At 34.4% G+C, this 15,924-nt stretch overlaps 1 protein-coding gene across 1 annotated transcript in view; it reads right to left on the reverse strand.

The window, feature by feature from the left end:
• The window catches only part of RAB3GAP1 (RAB3 GTPase activating protein catalytic subunit 1), a 102,408-nt gene that overhangs the window by 43,458 nt on the left and 43,026 nt on the right, over positions 1–15,924 (reverse strand). The window contains exons 6-10 of the mRNA XM_036744727.1: positions 15,767–15,886; positions 15,335–15,500; positions 9,138–9,237; positions 1,321–1,402; positions 469–537 (exon numbers count right to left, since the gene is read on the reverse strand). Coding sequence (XP_036600622.1) covers positions 469–537; positions 1,321–1,402; positions 9,138–9,237; positions 15,335–15,500; positions 15,767–15,886 — 537 coding nt within the window. The remainder of the gene's footprint in view (positions 1–468; positions 538–1,320; positions 1,403–9,137; positions 9,238–15,334; positions 15,501–15,766; positions 15,887–15,924) is intronic.

The following is a 15,924-nucleotide window of genomic DNA, read 5'->3' on the forward strand; positions in this document are numbered from 1 at the left end:
CTATGAATATTGCCTTGGCGATAGAGCTGCCCATCCAACTGCCTCTCCTCTGCCACATATTGTGCATTCTTTATCCATGTGGCTTTTCCTCCATGGACTATTAAACTGACCTCTTATGAAGGGCTAAATATCTCACTGAGAAGGACCTAGAGAGTACTCTGAGATTCGATGCCATCAACACAATGTAATCCATAAAGAGAAGCATCTGAGAATCCTTCTTTCCACGTGGCCTCTGCACACGGCATCTTCCATGACAGTGGAAGCCACCCTGTGCAATCATGTCTTGCTTTTTATGTTTTACTGGATAATGACAATCACAGGATCACTGAACACTGTTATTTAGCGGCTACACTGACTTGACCAATTATAAAATAAAGATACTGTAGAAATAATGAAATGGTAAACACATATGCCTTAACTTTAGAACTAAAGCATTTAGCCTTACTTCATTAATACGAACATACTTACGAGTAAACATCATTATCCACAATGATTCCTTCAGTAAGGTGAGGCCATGTAGTTGCTAAATGGAGCTCACTAAAATAAACAAAAGAAGTCAACAAACAGAGGTCATAGAACATTTTAGATTCACCACTATAAGCTACTGAATGATTACAGTCATTAAATTTGTTCTTTTCAGGTTCAACCTTTGGTCTAAATTCCCATTCCCACATATTCTATCCAACTCTTTATTATCTCAGGAGACCTCTTCCTAGTCTGAGGATGGATATCTGCAACACCTTGACAAAAGCAGTAGAGGAAGCTCAGAAAAACCACCTAACCTACAACATCCTTCCTCTCCTACTCATTTATAAGGGATCAAAAGTCAACCATTTTTCCTTCTCATAAAGTATCTATTTCCTTTCCCCATTGTTTCCCCCCGCCCTTTTCTCTATTGTCACGGTTATTTCTCAACCTCGTCGGTTAAATCCAAAAGAAAACAAATTTTCAGAAATAATTCCTTTCACTATTATTAAAATAACATTGATCACTCTGTATACCATATGTAACTCTTTGACTAAGTGACTGTGCTAGGCCCTCCTTTTCTAAGATCATATCCAAATGTGAGAAACATTTAAGAGAACTTCCAATCTGTTTATATGTCTGTACGGCTAATATAAAGAATAATCATTAATAATTATAGAGATTTCTTACATTTTAAGTAATAACTTCTCAACCACAGAAAATTCATTATAACCAGAATCTAAGATTACATTATTCATTCCATTAGGTGGCAGTGTCACTCAGAGAAAATCTAAAGATACTGATTAAAAATTTTGGTTTGGGGCTATAATTGAAATGGTAAAGACAAATTTTTACCTAATTGGATCTTCACAGGCACCAAATGGCAACTTTCCAAATTCTAAGCCTCCAACTTCTCCTCCAACAATGGCATCTATATCTGATTTTAACAAAAAAAAATATTGCCCATAATATGGGATTTAGTAAGTATGGAGAGATAGGAAACCTAGGCAATCTAAATTAAGTCTTTAGAGGACAAATTTTCTATTTCTACAATATCATAAGATTATTTAGGTGTACATGACAACCGAAAATTACACTCAGGCCTACAAGTACATTAGACTTCAGCACTATAACCCAAATCTAACCTGTTTGAGATTTGCTAAAAAGAGCGAATCCAATAGTTTGATAACGAGAACGAGGGAAAAGAAAAAGGCTTGGACATGGGGGAATCAGATGGAGAAATTGTCGATTAGAAAGGACCTGCCCTCACCAGGCTCACAGAACTGGGGAAAGGAAGGAGAACAGGCGATAGACACAGAGCTCAAAGTCTTGGCCCAGTAGCAAGAGTGGATAAGTATCAGATTCCTAAGCTGATCAAGGCTTGAAAGATCATGAAGCCCAAAAATGCAAACACTACTCATCTAATCATTTATTATATGCCTACTAAGAAGCAACATGCTTAAGGGGAAAGACTACTAATCCAGCTCCAATGTCTATTACTTATGTAATCCTGGGGAAACAGCTTAAACTCTGAACCTCTTTCTTCATCTGTAAAATATGGACATTAATACCTTGTACTTCCACAGAGGTTACTCAAAAATATACAAAAATACTCAAAGAGAAAGCCTGGTGCTGTGAGAGAAGTCTTCCTTAGGAGATAAGGAGATCCAACAACAAGTTTCATAAGTTTTTTTTATCTGTAAATTGGCCAAGGTCTGCATAATTAACCTATCAGATAGGTGTTAGCAGATCAGAGTTCAAGTCCTTGCACTGCCCTGGACAAACTGTGTGACCTGGTGTAAGTTGTCAAGGGACAGTGGGAAAGAGCATACAATCTGTAATGAGAGTGTCAGCTTCAAATTCAAGTACTTCTATTTACTAGCTATGTAAATAGCTCACAAATCATATAATTTCTTTGGATCTCAGTTTCTTGGGATCGCAGAAGTTTCTTCCAGTTCTAAATCATATGTGTACTTACTATGTTGTCGATGTTTCTTTTGAAGCAAAAATGAATTTTCTGCACATTAAACTTTTTAAAGAGCTAGGGTCTATTTTCCATCTTTATTCTACAAATCAGAGTATTTAATTACATAGTACTTTCTAAGTAAACTACTATCATGAAGTAGAAGAAAATTTAGGAAGGAAGGAAACAAGCATTTAGTAAGTGCCTAAAACACTGTGGTGCTGAGTGTTCTACAATATTATCTCATTTGATCCTCACAACAACCCTGGGTGGTAGGTGCTATTATTATCCCCACTTTACCGATGAGAAAACTGAGACAGAGTTTAAGTGACTTGCCCAGGGTCATATAGCTAGCAAATGTTGAAGGCTGGTTTGAACTCAGGTCTTCCTAACTCCAGGCCTACTATTCTATCTACTGTATCACCTACCTGCTTCTAAAAAGCACCCTGCACGTATTATTTCATTTTAGAATATGTTTTATAAAGAATTAGACCACAATCAACATTCATCAATTTTTTCAACAGATGTAAAAATACATACACCTTTCTCATTAAAAGTGAACACTTTCTGATTTAGAGTATACAATATGATACAACTGAAGTCCAAAGAAAGCTTTTTCGACTATAAAGGTAACTGCCAGTTCTGCAATTTGGTTCAAAGTCTGAGGTTTGAGAAGATTGATAGAGAGCATGTCTCAGAGTTAACCTAAAGACACTTAACAAATATTCCATACATAAAAAGATTCCAACCCTTTTAAATATTTTCATTAAGAGAATTCAGAGCTTTTTAAAATAACAGAAGTTACTGGGTAATTTGTAATTTCATGAAATGGAAACTTCCAAAATTAAAGCTTATTGTTCATTTTTGAGACATTCTGATTTGTTAAAAATTGTTTTTGACAATCATCCACTGTCTAATAACTAAAATTAAGAAGTCCTCTAATTCAGTTAATTACTTGGTTCATTAGATGTATTAAAAGGCAATTTATTCAATTTCCTTTATTTTTCATTTACATTAACAACTGGCACAATAACTAACAAGTATCACAAAACGTAGACTTTTGAAGAGATACAAAAATATAAAATGCATGTGGTATATTAATAAAAATGGCAAACTAAAAAGTACTGTTAGAATATAACTTTAGAAAAGTTTTCATTGACGTAAAAATTATTTCTAAAGAAAAAGTGTTTTGCATTTTTTGGCCATCTGTTTTGATGAGAATTATCCAACTTAATTGGGCTCTCACTGAAGAAGTCAATTATTTTATTCTCTCCTCATTAATTTCGATCCCATTCCCTACAAAAGTGTTTACAGACCTCTCTTCTCTGCTCAATCCTCCACCACCTCCATCTCCCTAATTTCTCTTTCAGCAAAGTATCCCACCTCTTACTTTACAATGAAATTTGAGTCCATTCAATGTGAGTTCTTTATTCCTTTTTAAAATTTATTGTTTTATTTTTACATTACCCATATTTACAGATTACTCCTACTTCTTGAGAGGTCTCTTGTAACAAAATAAAACAGCTAAGTAAAACCAAAAATACAGTGACCTTATCTTAAAAGTTTCCCCATATGTAGCAACCTCCCCTTACCTCTCAACTTAAAAAAAATTAACACAAATCTATTTTCTCTCCCTTATAAAGAAAAAAAATTTTAAAACTCATAAGGAAAAGAAAATCAAAACAAAATTCCAGTAACAAATATATAATCAAACAAAACAAATTCAATGGTTGTATACAAATATTAAGGCCTCATTCTGCACCCTAAATGTGACATATTTCTGTAATGCATAGCATGTTTCATCATCAATTCAATGGAATTATGGATAGTTATAGTACTGATAATAATTTTTATAACTTTTAGAATTGTTATTAATATGTCAATTCTCTTGATTTTGCTCATTCATTCTTCGTCAATTTATAAGTCCTCAAAATTGTTCATTTTTATAATATTGATGTTATAATTTATAGTCTTCTGCTTACTTCACACTGCATCAGTTCATATAATTCTTTCCATATCTTTTTGAAATGATCTCTTCCCTCATTTCTTACAGGATCAGAGCACTTCATCACATTCATAGACCGCAGTGTATTTAGCCATTCCTCAATTAATGGACATTCCCACAGTTTCCAGTTTGGTTGGCTTTTTTTTGCCACCACAAAAATAGAGCTGCCATAAATATTTTTGTGAGTCAAGGACCTTTTCCTCTTTCTTTGGTCTATCTTGGGTATAGACCTAGCAGTGGTATAGCTAGGACAAAGAGCATGCACTCAATTTAGTAATTTTTTTTTTGTAGAATTCCAAATAGTTTTCCAGAAGGGTTCTATCCATTCACAGCTCCATTAACAGCACAACAATGTATTTGTCATCTTCCTTTTTTGTCATCCTTGACACTCTGCTGAGTACGAGCCAGAATCTCAGAAATTTTTAATTTGCGTTTCTCTATTTCATAATAATCAGGAGCATTTTTAAATATGGCTATAGAAAGCCTGCCTTTAGGAACTGCCTGTTCATGTCCTCAGATGATTTATTACTTGGGGAATAGCTCTTTGTCTTATAAATTTGAATCCACTTCTTGTAAATCTTTGAAATTTGACCTTTATCAGAGAAACTCACTGAAAATGTTTTTTACCCAGTTGTTTCATTTTCAATCCAAACTTTGTTAGATTTATCTGCATAAAAACTTTTCAATTTTATGTAATCAAAATTCTCCATTTTATCTTCTGTGATCCTCTCTATTCATTAGTTTTTCTCTTATCCATATATCTAACAGGTAACTTTTTCCTTGTTTCTCTAATTTCTTTATGATTTAATCTTTTATGTATAGACCATGTATCTATTTTGAGATTATTTTAGTATAAAGTATGAGGTACTGTATGAGGGAGGATCCAGGATGAGACTGTAGTTGAGGTAAGGTTAAATCTAATTTCTATCATACTGTTGTCCAATTTTCCCAGCAGTTTTTGTCAAATAGTGAGTCTTTATACCAAATAACTATGGTCTTTGTGTTTAGCTATTACTAGACTAGATATATTTGTTTCCATATGTCACATACCTAATTTGTTCCACTGAACAATTTCTCTAACCAATATCAGATTGGTTTAATAACTACTGCTTTGTAACACAATTTGAAATATAGCACTCATAAGTCCCCTTCATTCCCATTTTTTTTCATTATTTCTCTTGGATTCTTTTTTTCTTCCTTTGGTAGCTTGATTGATATGACACTGAATAATTAAATTAATTTAGGTAAATATTGCCATTTTTATTAGATTTATCCTACCCATGAGCAATTGATACTTTTTCCAATTATTTAGATCTATCTTTATTTTCATAAATAGTTGTTTGTAGTTCTTTTTCTAGAGCTCTTAGTATATCTTTTTTTTAATTTGATTTTTTATTTTTAGTTTACAACACTTAGTTTCACATGTTTTTGAGTTTCAAATTTTCTTTCCTCCCCTCCCCTCCTCCCCTGCTCCCCAAGATGGCATGCAGTCCAATATAGAGTCTACGCAGACCTTCGCAATAAACTTATTTACACAATAGTCAAGTTGTAAAGAGGAATTATGACCATTGGAATGAATCATAACAGAAGAAACAAAACCAAAAAAAAAGAGAGCGAATAGTTTGCCTCAATCTTCATTCAGACTCCACAGTTCTTTCTCTGGATGTAGTTTGCTTTTTCCATCATGAGTCCTTTGGAGCTGTCTTTGAGCCTTGTATTGCTGAGGAGAGCCAAGTCTATCAAAGTTAGTCATCACAGAATCTATATGTCTGTGGTTGTGTATAATCTTCTCCTGGTTTTGCTCCTCCCACTCAGCATCAGATCATGTAGGTTTTCCAGGTTATTATGAAGTCTGTACCTTCCTCTTAGTATATCTTAAAGTTAAGATTCCCAAGTAGTTTACACATTCTATGGTAATTTTAAATGGAATTCCTGTTTCTATCCTGTTAGCTTTTATTGGTATTTTTTAAGAAATACTAATGTTTTGTGTGAATTTATTTTAAATCTTGCAAATCTTCCACAGTCATTGTTTACTTGCTTTTTTTCCCCCTGGAATATCCATTATTCCTTTCAAACTTCACTTCCTGGAATATCCCTCTGCTATGCTGTCTTCCTTCTTGCATCAGTGACTTAATCCCAAGACCTCCATTTTGGGGAGGGAACTAGAAAGCTCAAACTCAATTTCCCTGCCCAACTGTATTTCTGACTTTTTGGACTTTAACACTGTGCCTCAACTGCAGTCTCATCCTGGAACTTCCCTCAGCCTCTTAGGCTGCCTTACTCTGGAACATCCATCTTACCCAACGGACTTTTCACCCTGGAATATCCTTCTAACATGTTGGCCACATTCATTAATAAGTACATCCAAGGGCCTTCATTTTGAGGAAGGCCCACTCAACCTTCATGCTCCTCCTAGTTGTGCTTCGAACTTCATAGACTTCAAAACTGTGTCCCTGGTACAGATATCTTCCCACCTCACTTTTCAATTCTCTTTTGTGTACTGTCTTTCTCTCAGTAGAAAGTAAGCTCCCTGAAGGCATGTAGTGTCTTCTTTTTTGCTTATATTTGTGTCTCCTGTGCTTAGCACATAGTTGTGTGTAATAAATGCTTGTTGCTTGTTTTCTCTCTCTTGAATCTTTAACCTCTAACTACTGGTTCCTTACCTATTGTCTTCAAATTTTCCATCCTTAAAAACACACTCACTAGACCAAATGCCAGCATTATCTGTAATGGGGATAACCCAGAAGCCTTTCCAATAAGATCAGAGGATGGTTTACTTAGAGAACCCTAGAGAGTCAACTAAAAAACTTACTAAAAAAAACTGACAACTTGAACAAGTTGTAACATATAAAATCTGTTCACATAAATCAGTAGCAATTATGTATATTACCAACATAGCTCAGGAGGAAGAAACAGAAAGAGAAATTCCATTTCAAATGACTACAGAATGTATAAGATTTGAGAGTATATCTGCCAAGACACACATAGGAATTAAATGAATATAACTATAAAATTCTGTTTATACAAATAAAGACAGATCTAATTAATTGGAAAAAGAGCAATTGCTTATGGGGAGTCTATGCCAATACAAAAAAAATGACAATACTACCTAAATTAATTTGCTTGTTCAATGCCATAACAAACTACCTTCTATAGCTAGGGAAAAAAATAATAAAATTCATCTGGAAGAACAAAAAGTCAAGACTCTCAAGAGCAACGGTTAAAAACCTCATCCTTCTTGACATCTCTATGGCATTGGATACTGTTGGCAATCCTCTCCTTCTGGATACGGTCTTCATCCACAGTTTGTATGACATTGTTCTCTTCTGGCACTCCTCCTGCCTCCCTCCCTCCCTTTCTGATTACGTAAGCTCCTTTAAATAACACTTCTGTGCAAAAATGACTCCTCTAGCCCTAGTCTCTCCCTTGATCTCCAGCCCCACAACACCACATGTCTCTTGGAAATTTCAAACTACTATAGATATCTTGTAGGCATTTAAATTCAACATGTCTAAAACAGAATTCATATACTTTTGCCCAAAATTCACCCCTCTTGTGAATTTCCCTATTTCTATCGAAGGCAACACCATCCTTTAGGCACCCTGTAGTTCCCATGTCTTATTGTTGTTAATTCTATAACAAACATCATAACCTTCTCCTTCTCTCTATTCACATATCTACCACCCCAGCTCAGGCTTTAATAACTTTCATTATTACAATAATCTCTTAATTGGGCTTCCTGTCTCACTTCTTTCCCCTCTCAAATCCATCCTCCACAGAGCTGTCAAAATTATTTTCCTACAGCATGTAGATCTATAAGTCTGACCATGGCACTCCCCTGAACAATAAACTCCAGTGGCTCCAAACTGCCTCTAGGATCAAATATAAACTCCTCTGGCGTTTTAGGCCATTTACAATCTGACTATAACTTGACTTTCCAACCTTATTAGATATTACTTTCCTAAACACACTCTACAATCCAGCCAAACTGACCTTCTTCCTGTTCTTCACACATGATACTCTCTGGGTCTCTGTACAAGTTGTCCTCAATGGCTGTATTCCTACTTTACCTCCATCTTTTAGAATCTCTACTTCCATAGCTTAGCTGAAGTCCACAAAACTTTCAAAGACTACCTAGTAAAGTCATATGTATGCAGTTTTCTTATCATCAGCAAATACATATTTATCTATTTTCTATTTTGAGATAATATTTGTAAAGTACTTAACTCAGAGAGAGCCTGGCACATAGTAAGTACTATATAAAGGCTGCTTCTTTTTCTTTCCCCTTTATGATTTTATCATCTCCTCAAACTTTACAATTCACAAAATCTTCTACACATCTATTCTTAGCCTATGAGTATAGTTTCTCTTATGTCTAATTTTAAAATATTTTAATCATTTACTACATGCCAGTTTATAGCAGGAGGGTGAATTCTACATAAAATTAGCTTCCAAAGACAGATTATCAAATATATGGTAAATATGTCATCCCCATTTAAAAACAACAAAGTTTTTTAAGGAAAAAAAGATGAAAGTGACAAAGAACCCAGTTAAATCAGATATATAAATGATTACAAAGATGTATAATTTAAAACAAAAAACAATTCTTATAAAAATTTGACAGAATGAATATATTTCCTTTTATATTAATATCTTCACTAAGATAATTGAAACATTATCAAAAAAAAAGTTTTATTTTCTTACCTGGTGGCTGTTGAGGCCAAAAGTACTGTAGCCAGTCCTGAAGTACATAAGTAAACCGAATAGCTATGCTGACTGGAGGCAATGGTGTTAAAGGACATCCCTGGAAAATTAATGCAAAAATAGGCATCATGTAAATACTAAGTAATAACATATAAATAATAGTTGTGAAATAAATTACTTATCCCTGTGAAGTTGACTTCTTATGCCCATATGGTATTTTATAATTTATTCCTATTAAATTTTCATTTTATTGCACTTAGTCCAACGTTTTAGCCTGTTGAGATTTCTATCATGGCTCTATTCCCAAGTATGTTAGTGGTACCTCCAAGCTTTTCTGTCATCTTCAAATCTGATAGAGCTGCTGTTATGTCTTTTTTCAAGGCACTGAAGAACATGTGCAATAACAGTAAAAGATAAAGCACAGATCAGGGGGCATAAGGAGCACTCCACTAGAAAACTTCTTCTAATGTAACAAGAAATCAGTAATGACTCTTCTCTGAGTACAGCCATTCAAAAGGTTCAGAACCCATCTAACTGTACCATCACCTAGCTTATATTGCTATCCATTTACTAAAATCTAGGCAAACTATTTACAGCAACACCTTGTTCTACAAGTTTTAGTCACTGTTAAAAATGGTGAAACATATTAGTCTGGCATGACCTGTTGTTAATGAAGTAATGCTGACTGCAGAATCCATTCTTTTCCCCCTTTTGGGGGGCAGGGGGAGAAGGGGGAAACTAGAACATTTACCGTCTTCAGTCCTGTTCTGGAGGGCCTATTCTCCACAATCTTTCAAATGTCACTGATAGTATTAACATAACACTGGGCCCAATAAATAATAATCCTTTTTGTGGCTAAATTACTCACTCTAATTTCCCTGATGGTTTTATTGGTCACCAAGGGGTGACTAACCAAGATCCAATCATTAGAGTACTTAAAAGAAAAATATTACAATATCTAGTAATGATAACGAAATAATCTCCACCAATTGTAAGAGATACTTTATCCCACAGAAAATAATTTATTTCATTCACTATAAAAATCTGCATTTTCACAATGGAATAAACAAATAAAAACACATACACATATATTATTCTAAGATCAAAGGTTGTGTAGTAAACAGAGCTGTACTCCAAGCTGAAAAGACTCAGATTCAAGTTCTAACTCTAGTACCTACTGGTTGTGTAACCCTGGGCATGACATTTAAACTACATTTTAGGTCAGTCTCTAAAACTATAAGTTGCAAAGGTACTGATCTGAATTGGTAGAGGGAGTTTCTTCATCTGAGAGTTACTCTCTAGTAATGAAAAAAATCACAGGTCCATTCCTAATCCCTAACCTTTTAGGTTTAAAAGGTCCTCTCCTCATAATAACACTATATGGTAAGTAGTAATAGTCCAATTTTTACAGGTAAGAAAAACTAACAATCAGAGAGATTGAAGTAACTTGCCCAAGGTCACAAGGGATATGGTCCCAGATCTTTCTAAGTCCATTATATCAAGGTGGCCTCTCATACCACATGTTAGCTCCTTATCTAGTATTACAGGCTGCTTCGTTAAATATATAAAATACCCAGAAAAGAGGAAAAAAAGACGAGCAGAGCTGAAAGCTAAGAGCATAAAGCTGAGAGATCCCTAAGCATAACACACATTCTTATGTTTTAGACATGACAATGAGAAATGAACTGCCAAGAGGGGACACAACAAGTGTAAGATTTCTTTTGTGGCAACCCAACCAGCAGTGGGGTTATCATTACAACCTTTGTCCACATCAAAAATTTTCAGCTATTGGGTAGTTAATAAGAAAATAGCAACTATACCCATTAATTTCATAGTCAATCTTATTTAACTGGGGGACAGGGAGGATGGAGAGGTACTGCAATATGCAGAAAGACCAGAAATTGGACTTATCTTAAAAATTGTATGTAAAGGAAAAAAAAAGTAGATATTTAGTTCTGTTAAATATAATGGTCTTTCAATGTATTTTTGTGAAATTTTTAGTAGCAAAGAGCTAATTTATCACTACCTACCTTCATAGTGAATTTGATGATGAATGAAAGAAAGACTCATTTTAAAATTCAGTATGCTTCACTATATAATGTGAAACCATTAAAAAGTTCAAGAACAAGTAAGCTGGTTTTACTTAACTATTTAGAGTTTTTAAAAAGTCAAATCAAAGCAAGCCTGCTATCTTATAACTCCATGATGAGACGAAATAACAAAAGTCACCAGCCCAGAAAACAGAAGCAAACTGTCTCTCTCTATTTATACGTAGAAAACAAATTCCTAAGAGCTCAAGTTCTACCAGGTGGAGTCGCATTTCTATTTTTATAAAATGCACACATATTAGAGCCTAAAGAGGATAAGACACTAAAGTTCTGTTATGATAACTCATCAGGAATATTAACAAATAATAACAAATTATTTCTGTATAATTAATGGAAACTCATGCTTATTTTTGACTTTTTAAAAAAATCATAAATATGGAAAAGTGAACCAAATTTCCCACCATCCTGACTCTCCCTCACTAGACAATTAAATTCTCTTTAACTATAAATAAGTGAGATTAGATGAACTTTAAGGTCCTGGGGAAGTACCTCAAATCATCTTGGTGGAGAGAGTCATTTCCACAGGGAATGGGAAGAGTATATCACTTTGGACATCTCTCCTTCTAGTCTAGAAATTCTTAGAAAACGTTGGATTAGGGGCAGCTAGGTGGCACAGTGAGTAGAGCACCAGCCCTGGAGTCAGGAGGACCAGAGTTCAAATCCAGCCTCAGACACTTGACATACTAGCTATGTGACCTTGGGCAAGTCATTTAACCCTAACTGCCCTGCCTTCCCTCCTCCCAAAAAAAAAAGAAAAAAAAAAGAAAATGTTGAATTAAATACAACTGTTTTTGGCACACTTGTGCCTAAAATGTAGAGTATAATAATTTTTTAAAAAAATTATTTGTTTTTAGTGTTCTTTTTTTATTTTGGGCTCCAAATTCTCTTCCTCTTTTTAGTCCCTCCCCCAACCATTGAAAAGGTTGTATATCGATTATACACGTGAAAACATAGAAAACATTCCCATAGTAACAATATTGCCAAAAAAAAAAAAAGCAAGAAAAAGTGGAAAAAATTATACTTCAATCTGCATTCAGAGTTTATTAGTTCTCTCTCTGGTGGTGGATAGCATTTTTCATCAAGAATCCTTTGGCACTGTCTTGGATCATTATATTGATCAGAGTTGCTAAGTCTTTCACAGTTGATCGCCTTTATGATATTGCTGCTACTGTGTTCTTCTGAGTCTTCTCACTTCACTTTGCATCAGTTCATATAGATCTTGTCATGTTTTTTTTTCTGAAACCAGCCCCTCATAATTCATCATTTCTTACAGCACAATAGTATTCCATCACAATCATATGCCACTTCTTTAGCCATTTCCCAATTGATGGGCATCCCCTCTACTTCCAATTCTTTGCCCCTATAAAAAGAACTGCTATAAATATTTTTGTACATAGACGTTCTTTTCCTTTTTATCTCTTTGAGATTCAAGCCTACTAGTGGTATTGCTGGGTCAAAGAGTATGAGTAGTTTTATAACTCTTAGGGTTATAGATTCCTAATTATTCTCCAGAATGGTTGGATCAATTCACAACTCTACCAACAGTACATTAATGTTCCTATTTTTTCACATCCCCTCCAGTACTTGTCATTTTCATTTTCTATGTTAGCCAATCTGATAGGTATGAGGCAGTACTTCAGAGTTGTTATAATTTGCATTTCTCTAATCAATAGTGATTTAGAGCATTTTCTCATATGACAATAGCTATGATATCTCCTTCTGAAAACTCCCTGTTCATATCCCTAGACCATTTATCAGTTGGGGGATGGCTTTTATTTTTATGAATCTGACTGAGTTCCCTATATTTAAGAAATGGGGCCATTATCAGAGAAACTTGCACTAAAATTTCCTTCTTTCTTTCTAATCTTGGCTGTACTGCTAATGTAATCAAAATTATCCATTTTATTTCCCATGATCCTCTCTATCTCATTTGTTGATAATCTCTTCCCTTATCCACAGATCTGACAAGTAAAAACTTCCATGTTCCCCTAATTTGCTTATGATGTCACCCTTAATGTCTAAATCACGTACCCATTTTGACCTTACCTTGGCATACAGTGTGAGATGCTGATCTATGCCTACTTTCTGCCACATAGCTTTCCAGTTTTCCTAGCAATTTTTGTCAAATAGTGAGTTCTTACCCCTAAAGTTTCGATCTTTGGGTTTATCAAACATTAGATTATTATGGTCATTTACTACTATGCATTGTGTACCTAATCTATTCCACTGATCCACCACTCTGTTTCTTAACGAGTACCAGATTGCTTTGATGATAACCACTTTGTAATACAGTCTGAAATGTGAAACTGTTATACTGCCTTCTTTCAGATTTTTTTTATTGATTCCCTTGATATTCTTGACCTTTTGTTCTTCCAGATGAACTAGAATGCACTATTAATATTTTCTTTGACAGTCCTGTTCAGCTTTAAATTCTATGAGATAAATTGAAATGCTCCTTAATCCAAATGACTATGAAGGTACCATAGGTAGATAATTGCACTTTGAGTCACAAGGGCTGGGATCAAGTCCTGGATCCACCATCTACTGTTACCTTAGGCAAATACTTATGTTCTCTGAGCCTCAATTTCTTCATCTGCAAAATGAGGTTAAAAATATTTGTTACCACCTACCTTCCAGCACTGTCATAAGGACTGACTGGGAGAAAAGATGTGCTCTCTATGAAATTATGACAACAAGAATTGACACAAAGTGGAAAAAATGAATCATAAGAGTATATAGAAACGGGACTTTAACTGGCAAAAGGTCAAAATTTGATTAGATTTAGATTAAGTCAGACTTCAGTGTCCACTTGTTCCTAAGGTGGTCCCTACTTTGGGAAGCAAAAAGAGCTGAATCAGAAAGGTCAACCTGAATACATCTTTTGGCCCTCAACTTCTACTGACAAAGGAACCTAAAGAAGAATGTGTTTGTGGTTGGAAAGGGAGAGAAAGAAATCAGGAAAGCATTAATATAATCTTTCGAAGTAATTGATGTGCATGTAATTGCCCTTGATGGGAAGAATGGAGACTAGTAGGGTAGAAACATCTAAAAAAATTGTAATGTCAAATTTTCCCAAAGCACTGACTTGTCAAAAGTAATGAGGCCTTGTCATTTCAGGAGAAAAGAGAGGTTCTAGAAAATAAAATTCCTTCTCAGATGATACTCCCTTAAATATACATCTACAAGGAACCCTAATTCCACTACCTTAAAATACAGGGCCCCACATTATCTAATAGTAATATTTTATGAAGTTCTAGGCCTAATAACAAAATTACCTAAATGAGCTATATTATAAAAATAAAATGTCCATTAAGAAACTTTAACATTCCTACAATCCAAATCAATGTAACCAGACATAGTATTCAATAAAATACTATAAATTAAAATAATATGTATCACCAGAATCTAAGCCAATGTTCCCTCCAAAGTAGGCTTCCAAAAATCAATCTTAAATTCCCTATTCCTTGGTATCTCCTAAAAAGCCTACCATCCTGTGGCCCCATCTCCTTTTTCCTACAGTGGCCAGGTTATCACCTTCTTGAACTCTGACTCACTCTTTCAAAGCACTATGGACCAGCCCAGAATATTTTCTTCTTTACAAAGCAACAGAGGTACCTTTACCACACTCTCTGTAGGTTGGGTCCTTTTATTTATAATAATTTGGGTCATTAAGAGTAAACTAGAAACACCTTTGGGCCATCACTCTGAGTTTAAAATAAAGAAAGGAAAAGAAACTATATATTTTTTTTAAATAGAAAATTAATATGAGTTACAAAGGAGGTAAAAAAAAAAGATTAAGAAGGTCAGTAACATAGCATAAAACCATTTGGAAATCATTCATCTAGATTGGCTACTAAAAAATATAATTGGTAATTAGCATTTCTCTTCATACTAGCATCTTGTTTTAAAAGGAGAGTAAAACATTTGTTTTCCTACATAAAAATTCACATAAGTAACTATGCAAATACATTGACAAATTTTTTTAAAGCAATTATTTGTAACATCATGAATTTTTTAAAAAAATATCATCTTAGTAGTAAATGAAATTATCTGCTTTTATCTGGATTCCCAAACACAATCTCCACTTACTATTTTTGATTTGAAGATATCCAACAGTCCTGATAAGTGAGTATATTGATTTGGCACTTTGCGAAGATGAACCATTTCAAAGTCAGTTCGAACACCTGGACCCTGACATTCTCCTACATACATTCTTCGCCATTTGTGATGTATTTGCACAAAGAGTGGCACCTGACTAGAGAAAATGTTGAGGTGGTTAGTTAACAGGTTATGAGATTCTTTAATTATTTACTATTATAAGTCCCTAGGTGTATTTTTTTTTCCTTTTCTACATCAAGTTGGTTTTCTCCTTCCAGTGAATTAATATTAATTAATCAAGCAAGCATTTATTAAGGGCTTATTGTGTGCCAGGCACAATAGTGATTTTTCTCCTTTCAAAAATGATAATGAAAACTTAAAAAAAAAAACTTACATTAAAGGTTTTTAGCAACTTCTACCTACCAGCCTGTATTCCCCAATGCAATAGAAACAGAACTCAGAAGAAGATTACATTTGGATTCGCTAAGAACAGCATCATTATTTGCAGCTGGGGCAATTACTACAAATTCACGTAGTCCATACCTAAAAGACACATTTGAAGAAAAATTCCATCAGAAGAA

This window comes from Trichosurus vulpecula, chromosome 2 (assembly GCF_011100635.1).
Source record: "Trichosurus vulpecula isolate mTriVul1 chromosome 2, mTriVul1.pri, whole genome shotgun sequence".
NCBI lineage: Eukaryota > Metazoa > Chordata > Mammalia > Diprotodontia > Phalangeridae > Trichosurus > Trichosurus vulpecula.